Genomic DNA, 27799 nt, shown 5'->3' with positions numbered 1-27799 from the left:
ATTTTAACAGCATTATGAGGCTGCTTTTTCCAGTTCGGCTTGCCATCCCTCTTAAAATGGACTTGTATCATTTTACAGTGGCAATAAATATTTATATCTGCCTGACAGACTGACAGGGAACTAAATATGGCAGAATCTCCCAGACATGATGATCGGAAAAAACAAAGAATCTCTGTTGTTTCTGTTTCCCGGGAAGGGATACTGTAGTTTCTAGAAAAAGCTGGCCTTTTCTTATATACTGTATATATGTTTTAGACCACAGCAACCTTGGACAGTAAAACAAGTATTTTTAAACCTTCACTTGGACCTGAGATTCACATCGAAAAAGGAAAAGACAACATTTTCAAAGGGAAAACGACATTTCTTTCCTCCCCTCTCGTTCTTCTCCTGTTCCCACGCTGCCCCTTACCTGACTTACCACAATTTGAATCAAATCACTAGAGCCCAATTGGCTACTGTGACCATGTGACCTACATTTGCCCTAAAAGCACCGCCTTGTGAGATTGGTCTAGGATTTTCCCATGGGAGCTGCCTACAGACCGTGTGTGTGTGTGTGTGTGTGTGTGTGTGTGTGTGTGTGTGTGTGTGTGTGTGTGTGTGTGTGTGTGTGTGTGTGTGTGTGGTGTGTGTGTGTGTGTGTGTGTGTGTGTGTTGTGGTGTGTGTGTGTGTGTGTGTGTGTGTGTGTGTGTGTGTGTGTGGTGTGTGTGTGTGTGTGTGTGTGTGTGTGTGTGTGTGTGTGTGTGTTGTGTGTGTGTGTGTGTGTGTGTGTGTGTGTGTGTGTGTGTGTGTGTGTGTGTGTGTGTGTGTGTGTGTGTTAGAACGTTAGGGAAAAATCTCCCACCCCCCTCCCTCCCTCACTTTCCTACCTCCTCTCCACTATCCCCCTTTCTCCTCTTTTTTTTTTCCACCACCTCCCATCCTTTGAAACACAGTATCACACTTAGATAGCCTTTGTTGTCACGGCAAGAAGCATTCTTTCTCCGGCGCGGCCACACGGAGTGTGAGAATGCAGGAGGTTCCCTGAAAAACACAGAACAAAAGAGAAGCAGAGTAAAAAATGCAGCAATGTAGCAACTGCCCTCAAATGTTTTAGGGTAGAATAAAACAATTTGAATACAAGTTTTTATCCGTCTGCTGATTTCATTTATTAATGTTCTTTTGAAACGTTAGGCCCGTTGCTTTGACTTCCAAGGAAAAGCCTGGTGAGAACATTGACGGGAAGATAGTATTGCAATGTTATTAGTTGCTGTCAAACTGTGAGGAAAATACATTATCATCACTGCAACTTGGTTGGTACATTCACTGCCCTAGGGGAAAGCTTGGGATATGTGCTTAGAGAAGAAATGCACCTGAAAGACTTGTGTTTTGAAACACAGTGTGGTCCGGTTGCATGCATGGGCTCATTCCAACTCTTCAGGTGACAGAAGCTGAAGATGTTGTGCTTCTTTATAATCATAATCATGATATTTTGCTTGTGCAAACATGCACAACTATGCTCTGTTGACAATGCTGTCACTCTAATGCTTTCTGTCACTAGACATGCAATATGTCTGACGGATTGCATCAAACAAAGTGGATCTTGGAAATAAGATGCCAACTTGTAAGGAATGAATAGCGCTAACTTTAGTTGATTGATGAAATGTAGCTAAATACATTTATTCATGGCACACTTTTCAATAATCATTTTAGTCTTCAATGAAAGGTACCAAGTATTTTCAAATTGAAAGCCTTGAATCCACGTGAATTCCAGAGTCATTATTGTTAAAGTAAAAAGAAATGTATCTTGTCAACTCTAAAATCATCAAACTTGTGGCCCTCACCTCTGCTTTGATGTGTGTTACCTTAATGCAACATTTGTCATAATTTTTTCAAATTTAAATAATTTCACTTCTTTCATGTATATTTTCTTTATTTCCTTATCTTATTGATCTCTTTAGGATATTTTCATTTGTAGCTAGCTGTGTTTTGAATAATCACAGAAAGAGTGACTTCCATCCAGGTTGCGTGTGTGTGAGCCGCTGTGCGTGTGTGCCGCTGTGCGTGTGTGCCTGCCCGTCCGTGGCCTAGCCTTGAGAGTTCAGAGCAGGTTCTGGCTTGCTCTACTCTGGGAAACTGTGAGCTGAGCAAATAGCTGGGTCTGTTTTCCTATGTGTGAGCCATGTGTATGCGCTGCGAGCACTCGTATGCATGCGGCCTATGCGCACTGTAGTGAAGCCTGTGCGAATTGTGAAGTGTTTTGTCTGTGTGGGGAATTTGTGTCTGTGTGTGTGAGGCATAATACAAAGAGGAGAATGCAGAGTGTGCTGAGGGAGAGATGAGCTTCATTCCCACAGATAGGACAGGAGATGACACCTCTGCTTTTCCCACACCTCCGCTGTCTAGCCGCTTTCTCCTTTGCTGACCTCACTCACCACAGAGGCAAACAGCGCCCTGCATGTGCACACAGAGGAGAGGACGCACTGTCGCTAGAGTGGGTGCTACTCTCCTGATTTGCCGTTGTTGTCTAACTTTTTCTGGGCAAAGACAGACAGACTGGCTTTAGGATCTGACTCTTTGATTTACAGCCCACCTCTAAGTGGAATGCTGTTTGCTGGGTGGAGCTCAGGTGTGTTGACAAGGCTTTTAGCACCGAGGTGCTGTCAGGACGGCTCACAGACGAGTGTGTGTGTGCACGTTAGGGGCCGGCAAACAAGGGGTCACTAATGTCCCACCAGAGAGCTCTTTACCACGCAGAGCCGGGACAGCATGGACATGTGAACGCCACTGAGGCGTAAACGCACACACTCACACACTGATCTGATCTTTCTCCAACACTTAGCCCCTTTCACACCAAAGCTGCCACTTAGGAAAAATGTCTGTTTGCCATCAGTGTGAATGGGTCAACACATGGTTTTAAGACCCTCGTCTACAGCTGGTTTCTAACAAAGGTCTGACAGGTGAACTCTGCTAGCTACAGTTAACATAGCGTTACTAAAGTAGACTTACAGTTTCACACACATTGCTGCAATATGACTGAGGAGCGTAAAATACACTATACACATATACTCCAGTAAATATGAAGCTCTACCACCTATTTCTCATGTCAAATCTGGGGAGGGAGGGAGGTGCCAATATTTTTGTAATTTTCGAAAACCGAGCACAGCCATGTTATTGTCTTTCAATGGATATGTATCATGCAGGGTTCCCGCAGGGTCTTAAAAAGTCTTACATTTGATCATCTGAATTTAAGGCCTTAAAAAGTCTTAAATATGATCAAAATTAAGAAAGGTCTTAAATATGATTTAGAAGGTCTTAAAAATGATCGGTTTTGAAAGGTACTTCTGTGTAGCAATCGCGTCTAAATGTGTTTTGGGGGAAATGTCCGGGCTGCAAAGTAACCAGTACAGTAATAGCCTTTCAGTTCCCCCAAACAATTTGTATTGAAATAAATCAACATGGAACCAGTAATCACTAACTTTGTTTCCCCCGGCCCCTTATCGGAGAACACCCAGCTAGTAACCTAGCAACCAACCAAGCTTCAGCTAGCGGCAGTCAGAAACTCAGGTATCTTCAAATCTACTTACAAATAATTATGGGGAAGTGTAAGTTCAACCGTATTTGGTTGGAAAACATCACATTTAGTGCTTGGTTGAAACCAGTGAAGGGGAACATGTTTGAAGCCCGCTGCACCTTTTGCAAACAAAATTAGCGTTTGTTTTGCTAATGCAGCGTTAGCTAGTGCAGCAGCTCCCGCAACAACATCGGGTGACCTCCGGGTGACGTTTGGGTCTACGTCAAGCCTAAAAGCGGAGGTGCTGTGGACGCTAAATACCGTAGCTAAACACCAATCATACAACAGCATGAAGGCAGCAGAGCTCTGAATATAGCTCTTGTCACTCACTCACACACACACACACACACACACACACACACACACACACACACACACCCACCCACAGGGCCGCCCCTCCCTACAGGCAGATCACGCAGACTGCGTGGGGCCTCACCTCGCGGAGGGGGCCTCATCTTGCGGAGGGAGCCTCAACTGAGCCGCAAATGCAGCGCAACTATGAGCTTATGCGGCGCAATTAGTGTAGGCGCGGCACAGTTTCGCCGCTGCGAGGATCCACTAGCACCCCCCCGTCGACGCTCGCGACACAGAGGGCCTCATCATATAACTTTGCGTGGGGCCACAAGTTGGCCAGGGGTGGCCCTGCACACCCACACACAGACACACACACTAGGGATGGGTATCTTTTGAAATGTATCGATTCCGGTTCTGCTTATCGATTCCGGTTCTGCTTATCGATTCCGGTTCTGCTTATCGATTCCGGTTCTGCTTATCGATTCCGGTTCTTAGCGATTCCCCGTTTCGATTCCAAAATTGTAAAAGAAAGGTCAAACGTTTAGATAACAAACATATCTTTATTCTTTTAAGCTTTAACTGACATTTTTACAAATAAAAAATATACATGCAATACAAATGTATTGCACAATAGCTGTGCTTTATTTTAACTGAGCTATGCCTGTGGCAAGCTATTAACAGGCATTACACTGTGCCTTGTCTTTTTCTTTTTTAGTGTAGTGGAGCCTCACTTTAGAGCGTTTACCGCGATCCATCTTTGGTGTTATGAAGTGACTGAGCTTGTGAACTGTCTACGGGAGGGCGGGGGGAGCCTCGCTGCGGGGGCAACTGTGGACCTCTGTCGCCTGTCAGCGCAACTTACATGATGCCGTTTAAAAAAATTAAGGGCAGTGCCGGCCGTCAACGGCCCGCTGACGACCGGCCGTTCTGTGATTCTCCAGAACACACAGATCATAGCCAGTGGATATACTGTATTCCACCGGGTCACCGCGGCGCAGACGGACCAGGTGGAATACAGGGTCTACCGCGTTTAGGAACCGTTAAGCAGAACCTAAATTGTGTATTTTGTATGGGTACCCGGTACCCGGCATTTTCTTATCGGTTCTCATCTGGAACCGAGTTTCGGTTCCCAACCCTAACACACACACACACTTTTTGTCTAACACGCTAACACAGTTCTGTGTACTGTTATGTTGTTATGTTCAGTCATCGTTCTTATGTTGAACATGAATACATTTACTTTGAAAGTAATTATGGGACGTATTTCTTCTTTCATAGCAATTTTCCTTCATACTTTCTTGCCGTGAAATAGGTCTTAAATTCTATTCAAAGTGGTCTTAAAAAGTCTTAAATTTGAGTTGGTGAAACCTGCAGGAACCCTGTCATGGTACACAATGATGTCGTCTAAAGTGACAACAACAAGCACATACTAACAGAAAATTCTTAGAAAATCTGATATGAATTATTTTAAGAGAATATTATTTAAAGATTGACTTGTTTACATCACACCTCACATTATCTCTGTTCAATGCAAACTAGACACCAGTTAAATCAAACTATTACCTTAATCCGATTACTCTGTATATGTGTGCATGCATGTAAACAAAGTCAGTCTACAGCTTGAGCTACATTTCTTAAATAATTTAGAGAATACTCATAACGTTGTCAGGTATTAAATTCACACTGGAGAAATAATATATGCTCTTTCACTTTGGTCATTATAAATGCTTATGAGGAAATATTGTTTAACAATGGCCGCTGTTTTTCCTTGAGTAATTGTATCATCACTTCACCCTCTCTGTTGGCAGGATTTTCAACTTGCCTTTTAGGTTGTACACAGTCTTGCCTTCAGACAAACACCAGGCTGCAAGATGTCTAACGTATTCTCTCTCTTTCCTTCAAATCTTCAAGACTTTCTGAGGTTTGAAAACACTTTTTTAACCCTGCTGCTTTTATCTGTTTGTCCAGGCGTGTAACAGTGATCAGTACGCGGCGGTGCCCAGGAAGGACATGGTCAGGATGCTGAAACAGAAAGGTCAGAACAACCGGCCCGGTGGATACCTAGTAGAAAGATAACGTATCTACAAAACATTGCTCCTTAAATCTTTGCTTCAGTTTTCTGTATTTTTTAAGTAAGTATCATACAGCTTGTAAGATAAAGGATCAACAGACTTGTGCATATAAAAATGGCAGTAAATGCTGTCAAATATGTGCTTCAGTTTTCATTGCTTTTTTACAGTTTATAGACCCAAGCCGTTAATGTAATAATCTAGAAAAAGTATTTCAAAATGATTAAACTCCTTAGCAGCTCTTAATGCTAATAGGGCTGTCCTCAACAGATGACATTTCTTACAATCTTTTGTTTACCAGCTCAGCGCCTGGAACCAAAACAGCCTATTGGATGAGTTTTCACCTCACAAGCAGCATCCCTAACTTCTTTGAGAATAAAGCCATTATTTGTGTTCTGTTTGTAGGATTCCTGCAGGACGACAGCGACCACACACACCAGCAGGAAGAGGGGAAGCTCGATGACTTCCCGACCCCCGGTGTGACCCCTGAAATCCCCAGGTATGTTGAGTGTCAATGGGCGCCCCTCTCAGAGCTGGACCCCGACACCCTGACCTTTCCCGGGGGGGCACCCATACAGCTCCACACCGTGCCCCCTGCCCTCCTGCTGAGGATATCGCTCTTCTATGTCTGCACCAGATGTGGCAAGGTGTTCTGGGAAGGCACTCACTATGGCCGCGTCCTCTCCATGTTTCAGGACATCTTGCACATAACAGACACTGAAGCCGAGGCGCAGCAGCACTGACTGATGTTGCGCATTACCGGACCCTCAAAAACATCCAAAATAATATTCACTCAATTAGATCCTAGCGTCCGTGAAGTGTCACTGAATTGCCTCGTATATATTAGTTTTCCCCTTTGTAATTGACTTGATAAAAGTTATAAAAGAGACTGAATGTCCTCTGAATAACCATTTTGATAATAGTTGGGTGATACAGTTAGTTAACACTAAGCCCACTATTCCTCTAAGTTCATTTCTTTCTTTACCCCTGAATCAACAGACTGTAAACCATCTGGTATGAAAATGAAACAGTCATACGAAAAACTGATGTGTATAGTTTCAACGGTTTTAAACCTATTGCGTTTATAAGAGTCAAAGACGTGTAACGCTGCGTTTTGACTTTTGTTGTTGTTGTTTACTGTTCTGCTTAATTTGTCAGGATTTATGGTTTGGGAAGTATAGAGATTATTTGTGAATTTGTTCCTCTTGAGTTTTCCCTCGCTTGAGACTTATATCTTAAAACTACAACGCGGTACATTAAGTTTGCATTGTTTTAACTTTTTTTAACTTTTTTATGTTAAAGCTGCAGATACATTTTTACAGGACTCTGTTCTTTGGCCTTTTAAGCAGTCTGTCGTACTGTACATTTTTATTTTCCTGTAAATTCATCTGTATGCTAAATATGTGTTAATAAAGAGCTTTCATTTCTTTATTAACCTGGTGGAAGTCTGTAGAGGTATTTTTTGATGTTTTTCAGAAGTGAAAGAACAGATGGTAAAGGACTAAGAGGGGACAGATTGATGAGATCATCTGAGCTTCACTGATGTCTGTCAGGTGTAACACTAACAGTGTGGGGGTTTCCTGCCCCCAGGCTAAAGAGCACACAGGTCACAGAGTAACCCAACACACACACCGCCTCAATCCCTTCATCTGTTCTCATACCTTTCTACCTCTCTGTTCACAAAGCCTGCGTTGGATGCAGAAAGTCAGATTGCCCAAAACCGTTTTTTTTCAGATCTAATGTGGAAAATTCTGCAATTGAAGATGTTCTGGTGTTTTCTGGTCAACTGCTTAGTGCGAGTTCAGTCGAGAGTTTAACTCTTTTTACCCTCATAAAATCCAACCACAGCCAGATGTGCACTTTATTTAATTGATAGCTTAACTTGTATAAAAAAGGCCACAGGTATTTCCAAAGACAGGTCACACTGTGAGTCAGTTCAATGTGTTTTCAGCGTGTTTGATGCAGTAGGAACTCAGAGATTGCCCTGTCCAAAATAATTACATTCTCAACCGATTTCGATTATCGATGATATATGGACATGACCTTCATAACCTGTGTTTGCGTACATGTTTAACGCTGCTTCACTGTTACGGCCCGTCCACACAGCGGCGCGCGTTGAAGCTTGCCGGCGGGGGGGGGGGGGGGGGGGGGGGGGGGGGGGGGGGGGGGGGGGGGGGGGGGGGGGGGGGGGGGGGGGGGGGGGGGGCTGAAACTCAACCAACAACCAATCACATGAATCTCCCGCCCCGGACACACAAGCACGCGGTTTGATTGGCTAGAGCTTGTACTGGCATATGATTCGATTGGCTGACGCTTCCGCCGAAGCTTCAAAAGTTGAACATTGCTCAACTTTTGCAGCGAGCAACGCTTTAGAAGCTACGCTTCGCTCCCACAATGCAGTTCGGCGAAACGTGACATCACCCCCATTCAAAGTGAATGGGCAGAAGCGTTGAAGCTTCAACGCACGCTGCTGTGTGGACGGGCCGTTAGACACTGCACAACTTTGTTTACATATCTGCAAGTTGATTATATTCATTGTTTAGGTTATGGTTGTGGCTATTTATTTAGGGTATTTAATGTCAGAATATTCTTAAGAATGAACAGGTCATTGCTCTTTGTAGTTGCATTTTTTTAGTCTTCAAATTACATTATACTGTATGTATAATATTGTCCATAGTTATCTTGACAGGCCTGCTCAGAGATTTGGACCTAAGGGTGATCCAGTAACACCAGAAAAATGAATAACATTTCCATGGAACATTTAAGGTGAAAGCTTTTCTCTAGAACACATGCACACTGTAACCTGATTATCATATCATGAATAACAACATGTGTAAACGATAACAAATCTTCAGTAACTTCACAAGCTGTCAGTTTGCAGGGAGCTGAGCTGCAGCCCAATCTGTATCCCAGCAAGCAGTGGAAATTGAAATTGCTTTGGAATGAAGTGTTATATAACCAAATGTGCTTCCTTTCCAAAGTTATTTGAAGGAAGAGGACATTTCTCAGCATCACATGTTTCAACAGCAGGTCAGGACCTCTACTTGTAAGTAATGTAAAACCATTAACCAATTGCATAACCTTTGATTCAGTAAGTGATATCAGAGGACATAATGATTGTCGCTTCTAAAGAATAATGTTGTAAAAGTGAGTGTATATTGAGTTCACTGTATTATAGTGCATGCTGGGTGATCCGGACCTGCTCATATGTCGGAGGTAAATGTAATGTCTTAACCAGAAACTGTCCTGGAAAAAGAGATCATGTGGATTACTGTCTCAGACATGACTTAAGGGTCTCAAACAATTCCATCCTGCAATAATACGCCATGTTTATGAGCTAATCTTGAATGTTTTAGTTGAAGATATTAAGGGTTATTCTCTTGTGAGCTGTATAGGTTTGAGAGGCATTTCAGCAACTTTAATACCACTTTCTAACAAGGTACCAAATACAAAAAATGTGACCCGACTTTGACCATTGTAACCTAAAGTCATGATGTGATGTTTTTCAGTTATTCCTAAATGTAATAGTTTAACCAATTTAGACAATCCTGTTTTAGTAATATTTGGCATTTTACCAACTTTGGTAGTAACAAGGCACCATACACAAAGAAATGCCCCCCCAAAAAACTGACAGACTAATCACATTAATAGTTGTACAAAATATGCAGTTCAATTGTATTAATTCTTAATTTAAGCACTTAGAAAAGGGAAACAGATTTTCAGCAGTTTATTTAATTATTTCAATTTCAGACTTTCAGGTTTGGAAGAGGTTGCTGATAAACTGGATGCATGATGTTGCCAGCAGCAGAATGCTTCGGAAATAAATCGCGAGGAGAGACTGTCCTGAATCTAACATTAAAGGTAAACAAAACAAAAGTCTCCATCCGCAAATAAGGGTTGAACAAGTTGCCTAAGTTAGTTGTATCACCTATTTCTTCATACTTCCAGGAATACAAAAATCTTGGCACGGAGCCTTGCGCTTTCTCTTTTTTTTAAGAAGACTGTATAATAACTACAGTAACATTAATCCACCCTGAAGTATTTTTATTGCTCAATAAGTAAAATCGACACCCTAGCTCCCAAAATAAGCCCCTCTGTGTGTCTTGTCCTGTCCTTGTCCGGGTGGTCGCAGCCCCTGCCTCTGCGCAGAGCGCGAGCTTTCTGCTGCAGCACCGTGTTATTTGATCCTTGCTCTTTCTTTGCTGGGAAGAAAAGCTCGCCTCTTTCCCACGCTCTGAGGACACGTGGTGCCCGGAATGAATTGGATTCAGAAGGCCCTCCCTCTCCCGGTAAAACGTCACCTCTCTCTCTCTCTCAACATGCTTTCTGGCATGAATGTAAGGCGTAATGATACCAAAAAACCGACATTTTTACATGACGGTTTTCCTCCATGTGTCCCAGTGTGTGAGTTTTCCGATCCGGACTCCCCTCTCAGGCGACCCGCATTCAACAGGCTCCTCCCGTCTCGTCTGGCCCCTGCTGCCCCGGCTCTCGGCGCCAAATCTCGGCGCAGCGCACCGATCTGCCCGGCGCTCGGTTTACAACACTGCACCAATCTGGGCTCCGTCTATGTCGCAGGGAAAAAAACACGACTTGTTTATCAACACACAGCAATAGAACAGAGATATGGCTGCAATAATAGAACCAGAATAGACTTGTTTTATCTTTGTGTCACCACCAGCACTGACTCCACAAAACCTCTTCGATAACGCTTTAAAAAATATTATTTGGACGTCGTTTATTGCAAAAAATGACTGCGCTTTTTACGCACGCATGGAATGCTCCATTGCTCACTGTAAACTGAATGGTAGTCTTAACAAAGCTGTGTTGATAATTAGACCTGTCAAAGAGAAAATCAGAGATTGTAAAATAAGTACTTTATCACTGCTTAAAGTGTACAAAGCCTCATAATTGTATCTGTTCTTGGCTGCTTCCCAGACACACATTAGACTCAGGAGCAGCGGTTGGGGTGGGGGGGGGGGGGGCAAAGAGAGGAGAGCAAATGCCACAGAGTTTGGAGGAGAAACTCATCCAGTCAGAGAAACTTTTGGCTCCTGCGGTCTGTGCAAATGTTTTCCAAGTGTCCAGACACACTGCAGCCAAAGCTCTGATAGCCAACAGATGTTCCTGATTTTCCAGAAGATGTTCCGCACCATTCACTAAACCGAAGAAGAAAAAATCCCATATATATACAACACATGTAATAAATACTTTTAGTGATCCTAAAATACCAAATCTTAATACGCAACCATAACCCACAACCTTTGAACATTTCCTAATGTACTTTGAGTTGTTTGAACTAAACTCCAGTGTGCACATGCAGGTCCATGATGTGTCATATGAAGCATGGAGAGAGGAAAACACACATCTGTTAGTGTAGCCTACGGTAAGGGGTCGGAGTTAGGTATTCACCACATTTCTATCAATGAGTCAGAGCCACAGTCTTTGTTTTAGAACATTTGCAGCTGTGGGCCACTTGTTGCAGTGGAACAAAACTTCAAAAACAGTCTGTCTAAAACAAATGAATCACATAAATTGTTTGCCACATTTCAACTAATCTGACACATCTGAGATTATAAAATAGAATTACGTGTTTCCCATTTGTTGGCAGGTGTTTGGCTAAAGTCCATTGGTTTGAACATCAGGCCAACAGTAAAACAACAGTTGGATGAGTGTATGTTAGCATAAATAGCAACATTAGCACTTCACTCACCTTGTCATAGGTAAAAGTCAAGTCGACTCCATTTAAAAAGCCTAAAGTCACAGATTTTCCTTTAAGGCTGTACAGTTTGTACAGTATACAACACCTTACCAAACTTGGCAAAAGTTGTGTGCCATGATGCTCCCAAGGGTGTAGAAATAATGGAACTAAGCAATCCAGTTTATTTACATGTTCCCTTGTCATTCTTTATAGATAAAATAGACAGACACATTTGATAAGTAAGACAGTTACCTGTACCAGCTCTGGTTTCTATAATGTGTGTATTGATTAAGAGTCTGTACTTGAACTATATGTTTAAAGTGCTACAACTTAATGGACACATGCCAACCAAAGTCTAAAACAAAGGTTACCCATGACCATGGTAATGCACTCCAAATGTGATTAAGAAGTCATTAGGTCTGTCCCTCTTAGTCGACTAAATGCAGTTTTTTGTCATAGTTGACTTAAAGTTTATTCAGTCAATTAGACATTTGTAAATGTTTGTTTCATGCTAACTGGCTTATCTCCAAGAACCTTTAAGTAAAGCTCTGGTAAATACACTATTTAAAGTGTAATTAACAGAATTGTATGAGTGTGTTAGGTCCATGACAGCTTTAGAAATAATGTACTTGGCTCCAATAAAAAATATTTCTGTATGTAACTGCTGAATGTGATCATTAATATTTAGCCTTCCTGTTGTGTTAGATTATACAAAACAGGTTGTGACCTTCATTTGTGTGATCTGCTGCATGTCTCTCACGCTGACTGACGCACATATGCACATAGACAGATGCGGCCACAGACGTGCGCCAAATGTACAGTTCAGAGTGTGGGAAAACGAGGACAGTGTGAAAGCCACCAAACCATCAGAGCGGTTTATAAAGCGTAGCACAGATGAGATAAGGTTTACGGTCCGCCAAACGGTGCAGACGCCCCGGGGGACGCTGAGATGTACCTGCTGTGGTTTTCACAGTATTCTCTTTTTTACTCCCATCCACGCAGCTCTGTGACTTTCTCATGTATTCTTTCTGTCAAACTCCGAGTCTATCTATCAATATCTCTCACCACCTTCAGGTTGCCTTTCACACACTAAAAAAAACACACACACACACACACACACACACACACACACACACAGGCACCCAGTTCCCACGGTGGTGGGGGAAGCTGAGCGGCGTGTCAATCTGCGCACAGCGTCACCTCTTTCACTTGCAAAAAGGAAGTAGCGCAGGGGCTTTTGTTATTCGAAGTCCCACAGTCTAAAACAACTGGAATATATCCGCAGTTTATGATTCAAACAGCCACCTATAATCTCCTCCCCAGGGTGTGTTTTGAGATGGAGCGGTTGGGATTTTTCTATTTACTGTCGTTACCATTTAGTTCGGAGGTAATCACAGTCTTTGAGGTTTAAGATGCGTTCACACCATAGACTGTATATATATATATACAGGTTCACACTTGAGACATACGCTGTTAAATGCTACTTTTATATGTCTCCCTTGAGCCCTAACCATATGGAGAATAAAACTCTTTATTTCAGCGTTAACTGCACGGATAGCCTCTGGGGTTTAAATAGCATTTACGCAGAAGAAGAACAAAGTCAGGGTCCAGCGTTCTGCCCATTTTTATTTCATATTTGTGCAAAAAAAATCCCTGTTGTGTTTTGACAGTGAGTGTTTTAGTGAAATTACAGATAATTCGGGCCACGTAATAGCAAGACATAAACCCGAGCCTCCCCTGGACAGCGTGTCATTATCAGCCCCTTTTCTGGCCCAATTTAACATAAAAAGGTGTTAATGAGTCCAAGTACCCCCTATTTAAAAGAAAACCACCAAGATGGTTGTTTTTTTACAATCAACCATGTCTTCTCACGTTATAAAGTCCAGAAACTATAACCTTTTCCTTTTATGAAGTTAAACATTTTCTCAATATCAAGAGGGAATCAAGTGAAGTTTTCTTCAACTGTCACCTGTTGTGACAGAAAAAATGAAACCAAATATTAGTTTTTTCATCAATTTAGTTCTTATTTAAAAATAAATGTGCTATTTTGTTTATTTTCAGCACACTTTTTTTCACATGAATGAAATCCTGTCTTATTCTCTGGCTGTCACTGAGACATGAAGAGGCTTGATTGACTTTTTGTGCGGAGTTCCTGTTGATGTTAATCCAGCGGATGATCCTTTACAACGTGCCCGCTCTCTCAGCATTTTACAGCCCCGGCAGCTCCATGCCTCTGGCTTTCAGAGCTTCCTGGGTCTGCTACAGGAGATCGGATATAGAGCTCACCATTGCTGCGGGCGGCTTGTTTAATATTTCTGCAGCAGCAACGTTTGGCTCCCTCCTCGGAAGACCCCGCCTCCTCCCCGCAGATTCACAGGGGCCCGGTCCCTCCCCCTAACCGAGCCGGCAGCCTATAACCTCCCCGCGTTTCCGCCCATTCCTCCACAGTTGATTCTTCGGGATGGCATTGTCATGCAAATAGAGGACGCGTAAAATATTCCCCCAGAGCGCAGCGCAGGGCAGAGACTCACACGGACCGCGAGGAGGACACAGCCCGGGCCCCACGGTGGATTTGTATCATTTTCGTCGCTTCGGACCCGTCCATCTGTCACAGGTAAGTCCCAAATCTGCAGCGGCTCACATTTTCTAGTAATTTAGTGGCAAATATCAAGCAGTGTAACTGTGCGTAAACGTGTGCGCACGGAGGTCTCCTCTCGCACTCTTGGATGTGGCGGAATGTGGGGTCTCTCGCAACCGGGACTCATTCGGATGTTTTTTCTCTTGTCTTCCGCAGACCCCCTGGCCACATGAGCAGCGACACAGCCGGGACGTGTAGCTGGGAATCAGGTCGGAGTGTTTAAGGAAAACCTGCCCCGTGGAGATAGTGACCATACTTCCAATTTCCCCAAGAGAAGTCGGAGGTGTCTCCATCCCCTGCTACAGGCTACCTGCTGCTGCCACGGAGGGGGAACTACGTCTACAGAACCCTGGATCGCACCCTTTTTATGTTTTAGGGATTTCAGGATCTCTCAATATTAACATTTTTGCACACCAAGTGTGTTATTTCCTTTCTTGTCCTTTTTGGGATATACACGGTGATCTTTTAGTACTTTAAAGTGCCTTAATAACTGGTTGTAATCCAGTTTAACTGTGGCATTGTCACCAGACCAGAGACGCTCAACAGGACGATTATTATCAGCTTTAGAGCCCGGGCAGGATTACTGGTTCCCCCCCACCCTCCAGAGAGCTGCAACCATGAGCCAGGCGGATGTTTCGACTTGCTCCGCGCCGCAGAGGGTTTTCCAGGAGGCGGTGAAGCAGGGCAACACCAAGGAGCTGCACTCTTTGCTGCAGAACATGACAAACTGCGAGTTCAACGTCAACTCCTTCGGGCCTGAAGGGCAGACGGCCCTGCACCAGTCTGTCATTGACGGCAACCTGGAGCTGGTAAAACTGCTGGTGAAGTTTGGTGCAGACATCCGGCTGGCCAACAGGGAAGGGTGGAGCGCTTTACACATCGCCGCCTTCGGGGGCCACCAAGACATTGTGCTATACCTCATCACCAAGGCCAAGTACTCCTCTGGCGCCCGGTGATATGTCTCTGCTGTCAGGTAAAACAAGAAAAAACAACAAGTGGAAAATAAAACTGCAACACACGGGAAAGCCAGGCTCTTGTAAAAGCAACACAAAAAAACTGCCAATATCTTCATAGTTGTGCCAAATTATATTTAAAAAAAAAAAGGAAATAAAAAGACCTGCACAATAATCTTCCCTCATTGTAAACCAAACGGGGTCCTCTCTGCACTCCTGAGTGAGGCACCTCATGCTCCACACACAGCTACAACACGAATCTTTTTAACAAAAGAAAAAAAAACGCAATTTTTGGTGAGTTTGTTGGTACTAAAGCTTTCCACTTGAATGTGTATACTAGATCTTGTCGTCCACTATAAAAGAAGCCAGTGTGTGTGTGTGTATCACATGTGTGTGTTTGGACTCCAGAGTGCAGATGGCCCAGTTTCTTTTTCTATCCATGACCTCCCATCCCCGGTTATACAGTTGAATAGTTTCTTTGTGGGGAGGGGTGGGGGGGGGAGACTGTTGCTCCTCATTGTTCACTTGTAAAAACCCTTTTTAAGTTATTTTATATGAAACACGGCACTTGATGCTCTATGGCTGCATGCTGGAATATCTGAAAGGGAAGACACAGGAACAAGAGAAGAAGGGTTGCCCTCTGTTGGCTACCAGAGGTCTGTTTTCTTTAACTTTTTTTGTTTTACTCAAAGAGCGGCATTATGGCTATCCAACACGCTTTCAGATGTGTAATCATGTAACAACAAGGGACTCCATCATTGTTGTGAAGTACTGTACACAATAGCTTTACTTTTGTTTGTTTTTTTAAGAGAAAAAAGTAGCTGAATGCGCTCTTCATGCAGATCTTAGCTGGCGTCCAACTTGTCAGGCCAGTTGCGACCTTTGGTCATTGTGTTATTAAGAGAGAGAAACCGCTGCTTTCGCTTTGTATCAAAAAAAAGTCGCATTTGGAAATCACTTTATAATCTCCTTTCAGTATTTTATTAACATCCTAGTCATCACTGTGAAAGCAGGCTGGGTTTTTATTTTATTTATGAAGGTACATTGAGAAGATGCATTTTTTTGTTGTTGTGGTTCTTCTTTAACAAAAGTGTCAGAATATCTAGGGTGACTCAAGCTGCTTCAGACTCGTAGTATAAACTGTCCCGTGTGGAGGTAGACCTGCCACTCCCCCCCCCCCCCCCCCCCCCCCCTCCAAATACTCACCCCCCCCACCCAAAAAACCCCTCTGTTAAAGCCTGTTGACCCTCAAGAGGACTTTCTCCCCCCCCTCCCCTCTCCTCCTCCCATTAAAAGGACTTTGTTTGGTTGCCTTTTGCCAGCTACCTCGACTATAAAGTATTCTCAAGTTGTTCTCACCACTCTGCCACGTTGTTTGGAGTCTGAGGAGACATTCACAATGTGTCTGTGATCATCCACATGCCAGTATGTTTTTTGTTTTTTTTGTAGCCTATAATAGACAGATGGACTTCATTACAGAAGATGCAAAGACCCCATTCCTGCATCCTCAGACGGGACAGTTTATTTTACACTACAACCAAACCAATTCTGTCAAGCAATGCATCGTTTCTGCAAGGGAGTCTCTGTCTCTCACACACTGCCATTGTTTTCCCTATAAACCTCCACTTTTTCCTCTCTTTCTGTCTTCATCTTTTCCAGTCATACAAAAAAAAAATGGAATTGTATCGCATGACTTATAAATGCAGGGAGTTTTATTGCACAAAAATGCGGAGCCTTGTGCGCCCCCAGTGTTTTTACGGGGTAACTGCAGGAGCCAAGGCTTTGGAATAGTTACTACTACTGAGCAGGACCCTAATACTGTTGGACGATGAAGACTTAAAAAAAATTAAAAAACACAACACCACATGACTATTGCAGGAAGTCACAGAAAAGGAAATTGGTTTCATCAACTTGCCTGCTGCATTTAGAAAGTCATGGCACCCTAACATTTGTATCAATGCTGCTTGTATGTTTCTTTTTTAGTTTTTAAATGTTAAATGTTTTTGTTTTTTTACTGCTCAAGTCACAGCAGCACCGGGTCACCACATGAGAAGCTTTTGAAAGAGAGTGTGTTTTTTTTAAGTGTGATTGTGTGCGTCTCATGAGGGGCTTGGTGTTGTTGAAACTTCCCATTTTAAACCTGGAATAACCACAAGTAAACTGAAGCGATTCTAGATCCACTTCATCATGGTATACATTGGTATCAGGCAACAAATTAAATATGCATCGCTTGTCTTAAACTTGATGTTTTTTCCTTTTTGTTTTTTTTTGTTTCGAATATTGCACTGATGACTGTTGTTGAAAAAGTTGGCTTTTATGTGTCAACATTTAATTTTTTTCTGAATAGAAAAAAAAACAAACACAACAAAATACTATTGTATAAATATATGCTCCAGGTGATAATGTCCTAATGTGTGTGTTACTTTGTGGAAAGAACATGATGTTTTTTTTAACAAAGATGCGTGTATCTCTGTGATTGGGTGTATGTATATACATATGGATATATATATATCGACGCTGATGATGATGATATCTTGGGGCACTTTCTTTTCTGAAGTGCTGTCTTCCTGTTTTTTTTTAAAGGGGAATAATACATTTGATGGTAAGATCATTGTAACATGATTAAAAATTGCACGGTTGTGTGGTTGTTTGGCTTACCAGGGTCATAACATTTATGACGTAAGGAGCCAGCCGCCGTTGGTGTACATGAGTGAGATGATTTTTTTTTTTAAAGAGAAAAAAAAAAGTGATGACTTCTTTGGACCAAGTTGTGTTTCCTGGTCTCGCTTCATTTCAAGCGAGAGGAAACGGCTGATTTCTTTTCATGAGTGATGCAGATGTTCCATCATGTTTGATTTAGTTTGTATTCTTTTATTTTTTGAGCGTTTGTAACACTGTGATGATGACGTGACGTCATGTGGAGATGAGTGCTGTATTATTTTTGTACGTTTGTGTACAAGCCAGTAAAGAAATCATTAAACTCAAACTCTCTGTGTATGCATACATTTCTTCCTCATCTCCTAAGTAGAAAGCTACACCCCCCCCCCCCCCCCCCCCCTTCCTTCTCCCGCCTCCCCCCTCCTGCATATTTCATAGAAAAGGTTGGTTTGGGAAACACACCCCTTCTCTCTCTCTCTCTCTCTCTCTCTACTCCCTCCCTGTCTTCCAAGCCGGGCCCAACCCAGATCCCCATTCTCTCCCTTTGTCATTCATCTGGCCTCATCCTTTCACTGCCAGGATAAAAGAGCCCGGTGCATTGTGGGTAGGCTCAGTTTAAAGAAGGGTCCCCTCCCCTGTGTGTGTTGTGGGAGAGCTGGTTTTATGTTACCCCCACACACTCAAAAACTTTCCAACACACACTCCTCTCTTGTGCTCTCTTTCCAAGCTCTGCGCCGCAATTCAGCTCAATGCTAACAACCTGCTTTTGCACACACTTGAATGTATCTTTCAATCATTCATTTATAATAATTCCCTCAAATGATCTTTCACGTCACTAACCCCTTCCCATAAGCCGTGTACCACTACTAAAAAAAACACTGTTAAAGGTGGACATTCATGTCAATTTGTGATCTTTCTTGTAAAAGATGTACTTGTGATGGTGAAACGACCCTAAAAATGGTTGGTTGAACTGTTAAACCACTCACACTTTATCTGACTGGCCATGAGTCAAAAAAAGTGGAACACAATGATTCATTTTGAGCCAAGTAATACTGTGTTAGTGTTTCCAATTTCATGAAAAAACAAAAGCTTATGAGTGAAGTGAAGCCTTTAAATGAACATTTGCAGTCATTTCTTTCTTCTATATTACTTGTTAAACCTATAAAGGCGGAAGACTCTATTGGTTATATGTCTCAACACCTATATATCTGAGTTTAAAGGTCTCATTGAGTCATGTTTTCACCGTTTCATTGAAATGCTGCGTTGCAACTGATATTGCGCGACAGTGGGAGGGTCGTGGGAAAAGGGACACTACAATACGTCTTCCTGCATGTCCAACCTGTTGGTGTTGAAACATTTGCTGGGTGTCGTCCTGCTGCAAACGTTTGAGCAATGAGGGTTAGAAATGTGCTTTAAACAACAGTTTGTGGTTTGGGAGTTTTCGTTTCAGTGTGATGCTGGATTTAAATTCTCGGGGAAAAAAAAGAGTTATTGTTATTATTGAAGCAGCTGTTTCTTTCTGAGCTGCTGCTGAACCATCACTGACCTCAAATGTTCTGATGCATTTGATTTGTCGGATCCAGACTCCAGGAGAGTTAGATGTTTTGATGCCGTGGCGGTCCGAAGGGGCTCGCTGCTCGCCCGCTCGTCCTTTCCTCTCTCCCTCCCAGTCTCTCACTTCTGCAGGATGTTTTTGTTGAGCTGGGTTCCCTATTGTTCACACACTGAGTTGGCTGGCCTCCCAGGGCTGCTGCTGACTGCTATAGGCCCCCTAATAGGTTCTTCATGTGCTTTGGCTTTCCTCGCTCCTCTTGGTCTGGAGCTTCAGTGAGCCAGACAACACAAGGCATTTTGGGAGGAATTCTGCAGACATGACTGTGAGAGAAATCAGATGAAGAAATATCCAGACGACTTAAGAGAGCAGTTTGAAATGACTTTATTATAACAGCGTAACTGAAGCAGGACGACACCCAGCAAATGTTTCAGTTTACAGTTTATGTTGTCTGTTTTCGCATTTTAGACATAAATGTAGTAAAATATCGTTTTTGCGTCGATGTTACAGCAGCTGCAATCAAGTGCGTCTGTGTGATAATCTTCTATCTCCATTCAAAAGGCCATTGTTCTGCGTCTCATCAAATATTCATATCCATGCTTACACCCCTCATTTAAAGGGTTACACTTGATCTGTGGGACACAAGTTTAACTGAACATCTTGTGATATGTGTAAAACGCAGTTTAATTGGTTTCACAACACTAAATTCCTCATTCTCTAACGGCTCCTGTACAAAGAGGCAAGCTTTGATTGTGAGACTGTGTAATACTTCCTCAAAGGGCCGATCGTATTGACATGATTGCCGTCTGATTGGGAAATAATGTAATACAAACGGCTCTTCTGAATTAGTTTTTTATTTAGGACGAGAACACGTATGAGGAACTTGCTGCAGGAACCTGCGGCCACATAAAGAGGAACTAGTGCAAGTGTTGAACCGTTTTTCCCATCTCTTAGTTTTGTAGCACCTGTTATGGTGGGAAAATGTGTGTTCTTATCATCATTATTGGTACATAGAGTTTGGTATTTCCCATCATTGCTCCACCCAGCTTCCACCTGACTGGAGCTATAAGAGTAACTGAAAATACCAGCGTGGGTGTGCAGAGATTTTAAATATGTGTACAATAATAAATGAACTATGCGGCACAGAGCTATAGCAGGCCAAGCATGTTGTGACACACCTGTAAGTTTGAGATTTCCTTCATGAAGTTGCTCTTATATCCCGTGTATGCTCCACGTTATTTGTAACTGTACATTGCAATTAGCCATAAGTACACATTTGGCTCTATTTGAGTATTTTTACAGTGCAATATTAACCAAAATATGGGTCCTCCGCCACTGATGGTTATAAAACCATATTTATACCTACTATAATTGAATATATTGGGCAATTAAAAGGGCAAAAATACTCCACTCACATTTTCACCTGATAAATTGATATGGTGAACCTGTTGGCAAACAGTTTGCCCATTTACAGATCCAGCAGAGCAACATTATCATTCATATGGGGTTGTTTTTGTACACAATAATGTGAATCCTAAATCCTCTCTACTTTAATCTCTGTTTTGGTCTCCACTAACTCCTCAGGAAAATATGTATGTAAACAAAGCAGCCTCGATAATGTCCATTTGAATTTTCCTACATTACCCAAAGCTCTTTGGTGTCTCTTGCTCTAACATCATCTTTATGTGACCTGACTGAGAGAGAGTAGAAACAACATCAAACGTCTTGAGTGGTGTTTTTTTTTCTATTGTTGAATGATGATTCATTGAGGTGATAAAAAAGGATCTAAATCTTTATTTGTGACACTTTGATCTTAAAAGAGTCTAACAAGACTCAACAAAACTCGCTTAAAGGTGGGGTAGGTAATTTTGGAGAAACCAGCTTGAGTGCGCTATAATTTGAAAATACACAACTGGAGAAAATCTGCCACTTCCTTACAGAGCCCCTCCTCCAACACACGAACGTGCACATGACCAATGAGGGCACGAGATAAGTTTGTGCACAGATGGAAGGCTGACAGGCAGGTAGGCCATCCAGTTACTTTAGCCGGGCCGGCTAAAATGATTGGTCGTGCTTTTTACAGTATTACGGCTTCCACAGATGACATTTTTTTATGGATTTTTTGTCAAAGCACTTAAGATATTCATTGCTATCGGGATGTTAAGAGCTTTCCATGGAATATAACAAAAAGTGTATCTCGAGCCGGTTTCTCAAACTTACCTACCCCACCTTTAAGTTAGCAAACATTAGCCACTATTTTTACTTAACAGGTCAGACTGTAAATAAAACATATTTAAAGGAATACTTCACCCACAAGACGATCATTTGTTTATCAATAACTCCTCCTGCTACCATGAATTACCTTACGGATTATCCCAAAACCGAGTAAATTCACAACGAATTGCGATAAATGTGGGCCGCATTTACACAACTTGTGAAGTACAATCCAAGCCTCATGTATCAAGGCATTTTCATTCAAACCTTACTATTCAAATTGTTTATGTTGGGAGCATATGACTTGATAAATGAAGAGTGATATTTTTTAGGATAGTTTCGCTGTTAAATGTGGCTCCCATTTTAAGACTTTTTTCTTCACATATTCAGGGTTACACCGGGTGAGTAACTGATATACAAATCCTAATTTGAGGTGAAAAGTGTTCCTTTAATGTTCAATTTCCTAATTCAAATGTTCAAAGGTTTGCTTTCTTGTAATCACAGGTAAAGATGAACAGGGTTTGAGTCCCCCTTCATCCAAAATATGGTATGTATGTGTCTAACAAGTAATATTGATGATACAGGAGATTATTTGTACTCTGTTTAGCTGTTATCTTGGCAACAAGTGTCCATAATCACACTAACATTTTCTGTGGATTCATCCTTTGTGAAATGACAGTCTTGCTTACTTTGTTGGTGGTATTTGTTTCAGAGAATGTAACACAACAACAATTGAACCCACAATAAAGGATGTGTGTCCCATCCCATGTGCGCAGTGAAACCAGTCAGTGGTGCTGCTGGATGACAGTGAGCTTGAAATCCTGCTGATGCAACACTTTCTCTCTCATGTCTGTCGCTAAAACACGCCCTGTGAACACCCCCCTCCCCAAAAGTCTGCCTGTGAGTAAGAAGGGGAGTAAAAGAAAATAAAGTGACACAGGGGGAGAGAGAGAGAGCGAGAGAGAGACAGGTGGTCGGGCCGGTCTTTTCCTTGCCCTCCGCTCCTTTTTGAACTTTTCTTTCATTCTTCCAGTTCATTCTGTGCTTCTTTCCATAGCGCTGGTGACAAGGCGCTCCATTCACTGCCTCATTCTTCCTCCCTTCCCTCCCCCTCCATCTCCCCTCACACACCCCGACCCCATCCTCCTCCCTCCCGGCTCCTTTGTCTAGCTTGCGGGGGCCTGCTTTAGCTGCTATTCACCAGCCAGACGGACCGCCATTGACTGGACCCCCCCTCACCCCTCGTCCTCCCCCTCCCTGACATCCCTCCCGACAAACACCCCTCACACACACATATGCACACAGCAACCTGGCCATTCCCCACCCTATGCCCTGTATCAGGCAGCTGCTATGCTAATAGGGAGGAAGGGATGGATAGGGGGGGTGAGGGAGGGAGGGATGAGGAGGAGAGACAGAGCAGCCAGCCTATAGTGAGGGGACAGAGGGAGGGAGAGCAGGGAGAGTGACCCTGCTCCTCCATCTCCATAGCCATGCCAGAGCAGCAGCTCGCCTCCTGTTACACAAAGGGAGTCCCCCGGCCCTCCTCACCCCCCTCCCCCTTCTCACCCCTCTCCCCCCCTCCTTCCACCCCCTCTGTTCCCCTCTTTCTCATTCAAATCCATTTTATACCCCAGTGGTAAAGGGAGCTGTAAGTGCAGTATGTAAAGTAACCTTACTCCTGCCCTGCGGGCGTAACCATTCAGGGCTTAATACACAGAGAGGTGTGTGTGTGTGTGTGTGTGTGTGTGTGTGTGTGTGTGTGTGTGTGTGTGTGTGTGTGTGTGTGTGTGTGTGTGTGTGTGTGTGTGTGTGTGTGTGTGTGTGTGTGTGTGTGTGTGTGTGTGTGTGTGTGTGTGTGTGTGTGTGTGTGTGTGTGTGTGTGTGTGTGTGTGTGTGTGTGTGTGTGTGTGTGTGTGTGTGTGTGTGTGTGTGTGTGTGCGCATTCCCCTGCTTTGTTTAGAACTGCAGACCATACCTCCACACACACAAACTGACACCTGTCCTTGAGTCGAGTTGCATCTCCCTTCTTCCTAAAAACGAGTCACAGATCATTCACACACAGACAAACACACACACACACACACACACACACACACACACACACACACACACACACACACACACACACACACCGTTTGGTATAGAGCAGGACAGTAATTGTGACAGAAATGGTGAGATGTAGTCGGAAAATGAAATAAGTGATACGATAACAGACGAGACAAAAACATTGTGCAATCGTTGCAAAATAGTGATGAACTCTACAGATATTAAATACGTTTTGTTAAAGTTTAACTTCACTAAAGATATTGACAGTTTCATTTAAAAAAAGGAAATCAAATCATTGTTTTGCATTGTTTATACCCACTGTTTATACTTAAAAAAAGATTCTTTAATTTGATCAAGAGAATGGTTACATCCCTAGTATAGAATAATGTATCCTTATAATACCATGTTATTGGGTGAACCAAGCAATAGTTCTAATACTACAACAGCCCTGCAATAGATGCTGCCACAATGAAAGCTATCTACATTACTACTGTTAAAGATTTCTATGCATTTTATAATGACAGAGAGACATTTATTTTTTAATTTATATATGAACCAATGCCACATATTGTGACATTTAGGGCTCAATCTTTTTTGCGATGCTGGTCCCAAGATGGATTTCTCTAATTAAATAAGATAGGCAATGCAAAAAAATTAAATAAAACATTACAATGAAAGGACCATTTAACTCCTACGGTTGTTTGAGACTCATATGGGTTGCAAATATGTTATTTACATCTATTCTTTTTACATTTTTATTTCTGTTGTCCATCTGCATGAACATAAACTTGAAAATGTCTCAATTGGAACAATATTCTGACTTTATAACCTATTTTATACATTTATTTGACTGATTATAATTCAATGCATATGGCTGTGTGTTGGCATGTTTGTGTCAGCAGGTTTTTCTGGTAGCATTTGTACACATCTTTTGCTGTGTTTTGGGGAGGGGTTGGGAGGGTGGGGGGTGTTGGCAGGAAGACATTTCTCCCTCCGTCCCTCCTGTTCTGTTATTTACCCCTATGCAGTGTGACCCCTTTGCCCCATCCGGGAGGCACGTCCCATCTGACATCTGCCTGTTTGCAGGGGGAGGGAGGGGGTGGGGTGCCCATATGGAGCTTCTACGTCCCCTCACCCTGCCCAGACCAGGACTTCCCCCGTCCCTCACACACACACACACACACACACACACACACACACACACACACACACACACACACACACACATACACCTCATCTCCTATCTCCTGCTGCATGCACCCTGTGTGTGTGTGTGTGTGTGTGTGTGTGTGTGTGTGTGTGTGTGTGTGTGTGTGTGTGTGTGTGTGTGTGTGTGTGTGTGTGTGTGTGTGTGTGTGTGTGTGTGTGTGTGTGTGTGTGTGTGTGTGTGTGTGTGTGTGTGTGTGTGTGTGTGTGTGTGTGTGTGTGTGTGTGTGTGATGTCGTGCCATTCCAACACACAGGCCTGCTGCAAGTCCAGTGGGAGAAGAGCTGATTTTTGCAAAACCTGCAAGACTAAAATACATTTGTTTTTAATCAAACCAGATAACCAATGTAAGTACAATACGATACAATATACTTATATTATAGATTATCCCCATAAGGAAATTAGTTTTGGACTACGTCCTGCAGTTCCACAAAGGGTTACAAATATCATAAATACTACATAGCACACTTTAAAGACAATAACATATTCACACAAACGTATGCACATATACACACACACACACACACACACATGCATACACAGACAACATACTGGGTGCATCATTATAGGACTCCTCAAAAGCCACTCCACCAACATAATAACACCATCATGAATTCTAACGGTAAACACGTCTATTGTTTAAACTCACAGCTGTCTAGTTAGCAGCTTGTGGAAGACTCCATTGACGAACAAGGGAAAGTGTGTGAGCAGGTAGACAGATTTGGCACAAATAAAATGATTGGACAGACAGATGATCTACCTTTGCTTAAACCAATAAAGATAATACTTGTTAGTTGCTGTCCTATTTACTATATGTTCAAAGTACTTTTAGCCATGTGTCATTTGGATGGATGGATCAACCCACACCTACGTCCTGCTGTCTTTATGTGTTGCATGATAGGGTGTACCAATTACCCTGTATGGATTATCCTCCTACACAATGATTCAGTGTGCAGCGTGCACAAAGAGCAGGCTGGCCGCAGGCCTGGATCTAGGCTAACGAGCTCGGTGGAGTTTAAATGGCCCAGTGTAACACTGACAAAAAACTGTTGGTGATACTGCACTCTGTGACAGCACGTCCTCTGTCAGAGCCGCTGCCTTTGTCCGACAGCCTGTTTACGATAATACCTCTTGTTAAAGGGCTTACAGTGAATTAGGTTGTTACATATTGTGACACAGCTGGCGCAGCTATTTTTTCTATTACAGTGAAGAAAATTAGGCTTAAATAGCTTTGGAAATTAATCCCCATATGCATTGGCTGAATTGTTTCTTTATAGCTGGGTGATTAAGACCACATCCCATCCTATATTTAGGTCAGGTGCAGGTAAACAGCAAGTGGAGGGGGACAGAGAGAGTATACACTAACATCAGATCATCCAGATTCCATTAGAAATGAGAATCAAAACCTGTTGAAGCATCCTTTCAAAGACTTTCTGTAGCGGACCCAGAGGCTGCGGGGGCATAGCATCCCCAAACATGGCAGAAAAACAAGATAAGATAAGATGGACCTTTATTAATCCCCGTGGGGAAATTCAGGAGTTTAAGCAGCAACAGAGTGAGAGTGAGAAACAGGACAGCCCTGATTCACACAAGATTAATACAATTAAAGATACAAATACAATTATATACAGGTAAGTAACTGTTAAAATAAGAAATGAATTAAATGAACACATATTTGATTCCGGATTGTTAAATATTTACATGTATGCAGGTAAAAGTTATTGTGCAAACTGCAGCTTTTATGAATCAGAAAGATGTTGCACATGTTGCTTCTCAATCTTAAACGGACATTTCACCCACAGTTTAAAAAATACAATTTTTGTTCACATGCCTGTAGTGCTTTTTTTCATCAACCAAGATCGTTTTGGTTTGAGAGTTTGAGATATTTGCCATAGAGATGTGTGCAAAAAACATACTATTAAAAAATTCAACACCAAAGACTCTTTCCAGAAATGATGACCTGGTCGTCAATACAACTTGTTGAGAGCAGTTTCATGAGGGAACTATTTTCTTTAGTCACTGCTGACCGACAACCTTTAATGATGATTTCAACAAAATGATCTCGGTATATGATTTTGTATCGTCAAATTCTGAAATAAAAATGATTTAAACAGCTTAATTTCTACTTAACAAGAAGACATGTTTCCTATTGTGCTGGACTGCAATGATGATATTCATTTTTTTAACCTACATCATAACACTTTGTTATCCTCTTTTGAGTCATAGACTTGAAACAGCTGTATACAACAATTCAAATTTATAAAAATGTGTATATAAAACGTTCTAAATATTATTGTTTTACAAGTGATCTTTCATGTTGAGTTGTTGTGTTGTAATACTGAACAGTACCATTTCGACTTTTAACATTTGACACATTTCTAGACCGTCAAGAGTCAGTCTGGCTATGTTATTTTTGGAATTGGCCCATAAATTAATTCATATACATATTTATAAATGTGTGTATATATGTACATGTGTGTGTGCGTATGTGCATGTGTGTCAGGGAGTAATTATGGAGAATAAAGGCCTGGTTGTACAGAGTGAAACTGTGGGTTTTGAAGTGAGATGGAAGATGCTTTTCTGTTTGGCTGAGCAGACTCAATGGTCCCATTCAGCCAGCCCCCTTACTGCCCATTGTCCTCCCACCACCAGCCCCACACACACACACACACACACACACACACACACACACACACGCACACACACACACACACACACACACACACACACACACACACACACACACACACACACACACACACACACACACACACACACGACCCAGTGGAATTGCGCAAGCCTGGAGGAGAAAGAGATGGAGTGAGCTCCTGCTGAATCTGAGAGCTGTTGGGGGGTTGAAGTGAGGAAGAGAGGGGGTGGACAACAGGGATAGAAAATATAATTGTGATGCCACGGT

General features: G+C 42.5%; 2 protein-coding genes across 3 annotated transcripts in view; both read left to right on the top strand.

Annotated features, from left to right (window-relative positions):
* exd3 (exonuclease 3'-5' domain containing 3) overlaps positions 1-7354 on the top strand; it is a 51901-nt gene extending 44547 nt beyond the window's left edge. Inside the window, exons 20-21 of one of the 2 annotated variants that reach the window (XM_034122898.1) lie at positions 5814-5880; positions 6320-7354. In XM_034122898.1, coding sequence (XP_033978789.1) covers positions 5814-5880; positions 6320-6657 — 405 coding nt within the window. In that variant the 3' untranslated portion in view covers positions 6658-7354. The remainder of the gene's footprint in view (positions 1-5813; positions 5881-6319) is intronic. The other variant, XM_034122899.1, reaches the window with a different exon arrangement.
* Positions 7355-14025: 6671 nt separating this feature from the next.
* On the top strand, positions 14026-16374 carry nrarpa (NOTCH regulated ankyrin repeat protein a). Its single transcript, XM_034122960.1, has 2 exons — positions 14026-14229; positions 14410-16374. Exon 2 carries the CDS (start codon positions 14871-14873, stop codon positions 15207-15209), a length of 339 nt encoding a protein of 112 aa, XP_033978851.1. The 5' UTR covers positions 14026-14229; positions 14410-14870; the 3' UTR covers positions 15210-16374.
* Positions 16375-27799: the final 11425 nt, after the last annotated feature.

The sequence above is a fragment of the Trematomus bernacchii genome, unplaced genomic scaffold, assembly GCF_902827165.1.
Source record: "Trematomus bernacchii unplaced genomic scaffold, fTreBer1.1, whole genome shotgun sequence".
In the NCBI taxonomy this organism is placed as follows: domain Eukaryota; kingdom Metazoa; phylum Chordata; class Actinopteri; order Perciformes; family Nototheniidae; genus Trematomus; species Trematomus bernacchii.
This window is presented reverse-complemented; position numbering and strand designations above follow the sequence as displayed.

Excerpts from the sequence above, each read along its gene's own strand:
- nrarpa (XM_034122960.1), top strand. The coding sequence starts at position 14,871 with ATGAGCCAGGCGGATGTTTCGACTTGCTCCGCGCCGCAGAGGGTTTTC.